This window comes from Ailuropoda melanoleuca, chromosome 17, assembly GCF_002007445.2.
Source record: "Ailuropoda melanoleuca isolate Jingjing chromosome 17, ASM200744v2, whole genome shotgun sequence".
Classification (NCBI taxonomy): domain Eukaryota; kingdom Metazoa; phylum Chordata; class Mammalia; order Carnivora; family Ursidae; genus Ailuropoda; species Ailuropoda melanoleuca.
Window position 1 is genome coordinate 590174 of NC_048234.1, and position 6494 is coordinate 596667.

Here is a 6494-nt window from a genome sequence, read left to right on the forward strand (position 1 = left end):
GGCAGCGGACCGGCGCGTGGGAGACGCGCTGCGTGGGCGCAGACCGGCTGCGGGACTGTCGGCGGCCGCGGGGCAGAAGAGCCGAGGCCGGGGCCGCAGGCGCGGGCGAGCGGGGGGCTCCGGGGACCCCTGGCGCTGCAGTCCCGGTTGAGGCGGCGGCGGCCCCTGGGGCCGTGTGGGTGGACGGGGCTATGGGGGAGCCCCAGGTGGTGGGGCCCGTGGGGTCAGTGTGGGTGACCGGCACCGGGGGGCAGGACGAGGAGGGGGCGCTTCATCAGAGTCCCCGGGGCGGTGAGCGGAAAGGCCGCCCGGGCTCCACGGGGCACGAGAGCATTCTGGAACTGTGGCTGAAGGTGCAGGCTATGAGGGCAGCCTCGGGCTGTGGGGAAGGAAGCACGGTGGAGCTCCACCCGGTGCCTGCAGGGGAGGACCCGGTTGAAAGGGGTGTCCCCGGCCGGGCTTCCTGGGTAGAGACCAGCCGGGCTGGCCTCACGGGACCCTGGGTGAAAGGACAGGCCAGGGCAGCGCCCCGGGCCCCAGGAGGATCTGCAGCTGAGCTCGGGGCAGCTTGTGGGACGGCCTCTGGCTTGTGTGGGCAGGGACAGGCCCAGGGCCTGCGTCCTGGGGGTGTGCCTGCGACCCTGGGGACAAGTTCTGAGATTATCTCGTACCTGCTGAGAGGACAGGCTGTGGGGGTGCCTGGAGCCATGGGGTGGCCTGAGGCTGTGCAGAGAGAGATGGGCTGTGGGGCTGCTCCAGGTTTGTGGGACAGGGGCCAACCGGTGCAGGTGCCGGGGGTGCCAGCCCGAGAGGTGGTCTGTGGGGACATCCCGGGCCTGTGGGGAAGGGGACAGGTTGGGAGGATGCGCGATGCTGTGGGGGCACCTAGAGGCGTGGAGGAGGAAGCAACCTCTGTGGGTGCCCTGGGCATGTGGCGGAGGAGGCAGGCTGTGGAGGGGATGGGCTCTGGGGGTGTTCCTGGCATGTGGGGTGCTGGACAGCCTGTTGGGGTGCCTTGTGCTCTTGAAGAGGAAGCCAGATGTGGGGGTGACCCAGGATTCAGGGAGAGGGGACAGGGCATGTGGGTAGAGACTGGGTCTGGAGGTGACCCGGGGTCATGGGCAGCCACACAGACGGTAGAGCTAAGTGGCCGTGATGAGCCGGAGGGAGGCCCTGGGGGTGCTCCAGGCTTGTGGGGTATAGGGCCAGGAATGGGAGTACCTTCGGTTCTGGGGAAGGAGACAGGCTGTGGGAGTGTCCCGGGTCCGTGGGGGACAGAGCAGCCGGTGGGGGTGTCCCAGGCTGTGGTGGTGCCACCTGGAGCCCTGGGAGAACAGGTGAGCTACGGAGGTCTCCCCGGCCTGTGGGAGAGGCAGCAGGCTCTGGGGTTGCCTCTGTCCGATGCGGTGCCAGGGCTTACTGGGCAGGACACAAGCTGCGGGAGCGCCGTGAGCCTGTGGGAGAGGAGGCCCGCTATGGGGGAGCAAGAGGCCCTGATGCCAACAGCTTTGGGGGTACCTGGGCCTGTGGATCAGGAGGCTGGATGTGGTGACGTGTCCTGTCTGTGCAGGAGGAGACAGGCTGTGGGGTGGCCTGACCCGGAGGGGATGCCCGAGGCCGCTGTTTTGCCCAAGCACAGGTGTGCCCCGGCAGGGGTCCCCCCAGAGGGGGGTATGCCAGGGCCTGGAAGGGTCCCTGCCAGGGTGCCTGCCGCGGTGTGGGTATCTGGCCCTGCGTGTCCGGAAGGCAGCTCCAGAGATGTCTTGGACCTGTGGGAAAGGGCTCGTAGCGCCACGCTCCCCGTGGCTCCCGAGGAGCTGTGGTCTGTGCGTGAGGACACTGGGTCTGCAGCTTTCCCCGGATCGTGGGGAAGGAGACAGGCCGTCAGGGTTCCCAAAGCACCTGGGTTTGTCGGGGAGGGGAGAGGCCCCGGCGGTGTCCCCAGATCTTGGGGAAGGAGACAGAGTGCCAGGGCTCCTGGGGCTGTTGAGGTGCCCACAGCTGCCAGGGTGCCTGGTCCTCTGGGGATGGAGGCCAGCTCCGGGGGTTTCTCAGGCTTGTCAGGAAGGAGGCAGACTGCAGGGGTGTCCACAGCTGGCGGGGTGCCCGTGGCCCCCAGGACACCTAGGCCTGCCTGGGAGGAGTTGGCTCCGGGAGGTGTTGCAGGCCCGTGGGGGGAGAGGGAGACAGTGCCAGGACCTGCAGATGCCTGGGCTCCCACAAGGATGGGGGTGCCCAGCACTGCCAGGATGCCTATGCCCATAGGGGAAAGGCTGGGCCCTGGGGACCCCTCAGGCTTGTTGGGAGGGAGGTGGACTGCTGAGATGCTTGCGGCCGCGGGCGCTTCCGTGGCTGCAGGGGTCCCTGGGCCGATGATGGCTGATGCCGGCTCTGGGGATGCTCCAGGTGTGTGGGGGCAGAGACCGATGATGGATGTGCCCACTGCTGCCGGGGCTGCAGGACCTCCCCACGGGGCGACTGGCTCCGACGGTGTCTCTGGCCCGTGGAGAAGAAGACCCAGTGGACCGGCCGCTGAGTCTGTGCGGGTGCCTGTATCTTTGGGGGTGCTTGCAGCTGTAGGGGTTCCTGCGGCGGGGCATGCGCCTGCTGCGGTGTGGGTGACAGGGTGTATGGGAGAAGAAATGGCTACAGCTGCCTCGGGTCTCCCAGCATCCAGGAGACAGTCCGTGGAGGGAGCTGGGGCTTTGGGCGGGGCGGAGGCAGGAGGCTACAGTCTGGAGCTGACTGGGTGGAGCCAAGCGGCAGGGGTCCCTCACACCCGTGGCTGTGGGACCAGGTCATGGAGCTGCCCCTGGCCTTGTGCGGGAGAGACCGACCACGAGAGCATGTGCACCGTGTCAGGGACCAGAACCGTCGTGGGGGCGCCTGACGCTGTGGGGGTGCCCCTGGTTTCAAGGCTGGAAACTGGTGTTGGCCGTTTCAGGGATCACCTGCCGCAGAGTGGGGGGGGACAGGCTGGAGGAGCGTCTGGAGCTAGGGTGAGGGGGAGCCCTCTGGGAGAGCCGCGTGTGGGGGAGGACAGGTTGAGGGGGGCCTTCCAGTAGTATGTTAAGGAGCAAGTCGGGGGAGTCGGGCTCTGTGGGAGGGACAGGTTGGGGGGAGGTGTGGCCTGGGTTACAGACCAAGGCACAGGTTGTAGGGGTGTCGCAGGATCGAGGAGAGAGGCTTCGTAAAGATGTCCTAGGGGATGTTGGGTGACAAACTGGGAGGTTTCCTGGAGCCGTGGGGAGGGGACAGGTTGTAGAGAGGGGTGTCCCGGGCATTTGTACAGGGGGACAGCGTGGGGGTGGGTGTCCCTGGACTTTGTGTGTGTTTGTGTATGTGCGTGTCTGTGTGGCGTCACTCGAGGGATCACCTAGTGTTTCCCAGGGGAGAGTGGGAAAACGCCGACCTCGTCACACTTGCAGATGCGCTGGCCCGCACTCTGCGGCCTCCTTGACTCTGGGGCCGCAGCCCCCGGACTGTGGTGTCAGCCAGCAGCGGGTTCGCCTCGCTCACCTGCCCCTCCGGTCTCGACAGCCCTAGGAATAGGGGATCTTGAACGGCGGCCCTGACGTTCCTGCAGACGTATCTCTCTGGAAGCACATCCAGTCTGCAAACCTTGGGTTTATTCAAAAGCTGAAATTAGGGATTTTTTTCTTAAGACCTGGACTTCCCCATTGATTTACTATAGGATTCTTTGACAGAGCAAATACCCCAGTACATTTAAAACTAGTCAGTTTATGGAAAATCAGCTTAATTCAACAAGTGTTAAGTTAAAGTGTCTGCCATGCTCAAAGCACAGTGTTGTGGGAAATATCAGAGAAGAGCAAGGCAGGTCCTTACCCTCCAGGAGCCTTGTCTAGCCGGGAAGCTGAGACTTACCCCGTGACATAGGTAAATAACAGTGTGAGGCGAGATCGTGACGAGCACGTGCTGAGTGCAGGGTAACGAAGTGTTGGGGGGGGGCGTAACCCACGTCAGCTCCCAGAACGCCTTCCTGTCACAGCCCACTGTGCGCGGGGGCCTTGAGCTCTCTCAGGCAGATCTGCCCAGAGTCTAGGCATGGTGACCCTCCCGCGGGCTTCCTTCGAGGCCTGCAGAGTTCTGACCTGAGCTTCCCGGGAGTGCACAGCCGGCTGCTTTCCGACCAGTGGTTAGGGTTTCTGAGTGTAGACCGTGTGTCCACAAAGCTGCCCTGCTGGAAAGTGCTCGCCCACTGTAGCGGAGTGCCCGTCTCCTGGTGAGCCCGGAGATGTGAAATTTGGAATGGCTAGTCGTTAGAATAGCATGCCCCGTATTCTCTGAGAAAGTAGGCTTTCCAAAGGGAAGGTGCCTTTGCAGCTGTCCTGGAGCCCTTGCCGCTCCGCGTGAGGCTGCTGTGGACTTCTCTAGAATATTGCTGCATGAGCATGGTGCTGTGTTTGACTTCTTTCCCCGTGTTCGCATGCCGTCGGTCTGAAGTGGCTTTCTCTCGTTGTAGGCAACGACTGGGAGAGCAGGGCTGGCCGGCGGCTAGGCTCTCCGCAGCGCCCCGCGCACCCTGACGGCATGGGCCCTGGCAGGCCAGCCTCCGCCTCTGCTTGTCTAGCACCTAGCGTCCAGCTCCACGGGAGGAGTGACCCCAGGACACTTCAGGCCCAGGTAGTTCTCTTTTGTTTCTGTCTTCAGATTTTTGTCGTGAAACATTTTGCACAAAAGTTGGAAGAAAAGGACAGTGATCACCTTTTAAACCACCGTTGAGACCACGGTTGTTGGCAGTTTGTCCTGTTTTTCTCTTGGATGTTTGCAGAAGCGCTTCGAAGGCACGCAGACGTGATGACGCTTCCCTTCTAGGTATTTTAGGGTAGACCTAAAAGTAGATGTCCCCACTTAACCGTTATCACACCTAAAAAGAAGGGATGAAAACTCACNTCTCTTGGATGTTTGCAGAAGCGCTTCGAAGGCACGCAGACGTGATGACGCTTCCCTTCTAGGTATTTTAGGATAGACCTAAAAGTAGATGTCCCCACTTAACCGTTATCACACCTAAAAAGAAGGGATGAAACTCATTCTCTGACCTTACCTAGTAACCACTTTTCCTCCGCTTCACCCAGTTGTCACTAAAATGTGTTTTCCCCCAACACTGAACGTATGAAAACCTTCAGGCAATGATGTTGAGTTCTACAGCGAACACCCCAGTTGCGTTACGATTTCATGGTATTTGTTTCATTGCGTGTCTGACCTTCAGTCCACCCTCCAGAATCCACCCATCAGCCCGTCTGACTCTGATACACGTCGGAGTCAGGTGCAGACATGGTGCGTGTCACACGCTAGAATTTGTTCTTGGAGCTTGTTCTTACAACTTCAGCTTTTTCTTCTGATGCAGATTTTACATCTGAAATGAATATGGTGCATGAAATGTGTGCATGTGGTCACAGTCGCGGAGTTTGGACGAACGTATCCACAGGTGTCACGTGCACCCGTCAGGACAGAGGTCTTTTCCGCTGCTCCAGAGAGTTCTCCTGTGCCCCTTCCTGCCCTCCCGAGGCCACGTCACTGTGATTGTTTTCCAGTGTAGATTGACTCTGCCTTTTGCAGGACTTCGCGTCAGTGAAGTCCCACACCACGTGATCTCGTGTTGTCAGGCCTCTTGGAGTGGGCGCGATGNACTGTGATTGTTTTCCAGTGTAGATTGACTCTGCCTTTTGCAGGACTTCGCGTCAGTGAAGTCCCACACCACATGATCTCGTGTTGTCAGGCCTCTTGGAGTGGGCGCGATACGTTGGACCTCCACTGGCCTGGGCACTCTTTTTTTTTTTTATTAATTTTTTAAATTTATTTGACAGAGATAGAGACAGTCAGCGAGAGAGGGAACACAAGCAGGGGGAGTGGGAGAGGAAGAAGCAGGTTCAGTGCGGANTGTGGGGCTCGATCCCACAACGCCGGGATCACGCCCTGAGCCGAAGGCAGACGCTTAACTGCTGTGCCACCCAGGCGCCCCCGGCCTGGGCACTCTTGAGCGCGGAGCAGTGTCCCGGGTAGGAGGGCCGCTTGCTAGATATCCGGGCGCTGGTTCGGGTTCCCGCAGATGGAGCTACTGTGAGCACCCTGGTCCGCCTCTGTTTGTATACGTGCTTTCATTGCCTGGCTAGACACCAGCAAGCGAGGTCACTGGGACGTGGACGGCGTGTCTTTAGTTTTTTAACAAACCAGCAGACCTTCTTCCTGGGGCTGGGCCATCTTCATTCCTACCAACGATCGAGTGCCCCAGTTGCTCCGCGTCTTTGCCAGCCTGGGGTTGTTGTTTTAATTAGGGCCCTTCTGCGGAGTCTGAAGTAATACCTCATTGTAGTTTACCAAGAAAATTAAAAAAAAATTGGACATAGTTTCAGACTGACAGAAAAGTTAGAACAGTAGTACGCAGAATTCCTGGGTACGCTTCTCCCAGACTCCCCAGGCATTAACCCTCTTATAACATTTCCCCTCCTTCTCCCCCGTGTCTCTGTCCCTCT

The 6494-nt window shown here is 60.3% G+C and overlaps 1 protein-coding gene across 1 annotated transcript; it reads left to right on the top strand.

The window, feature by feature from the left end:
- The first annotated feature begins 11 nt into the window (after window positions 1-11).
- Window positions 12-5643, top strand: LOC117796998 (collagen alpha-1(I) chain-like). Its single transcript, XM_034647291.1, has 2 exons — window positions 12-4644; window positions 5369-5643. Exon 1 carries the CDS (start codon window positions 192-194, stop codon window positions 3063-3065), a length of 2874 nt encoding a protein of 957 aa, XP_034503182.1. The 5' UTR covers window positions 12-191; the 3' UTR covers window positions 3066-4644; window positions 5369-5643.
- The last annotated feature ends 851 nt before the right edge of the window (window positions 5644-6494 follow it).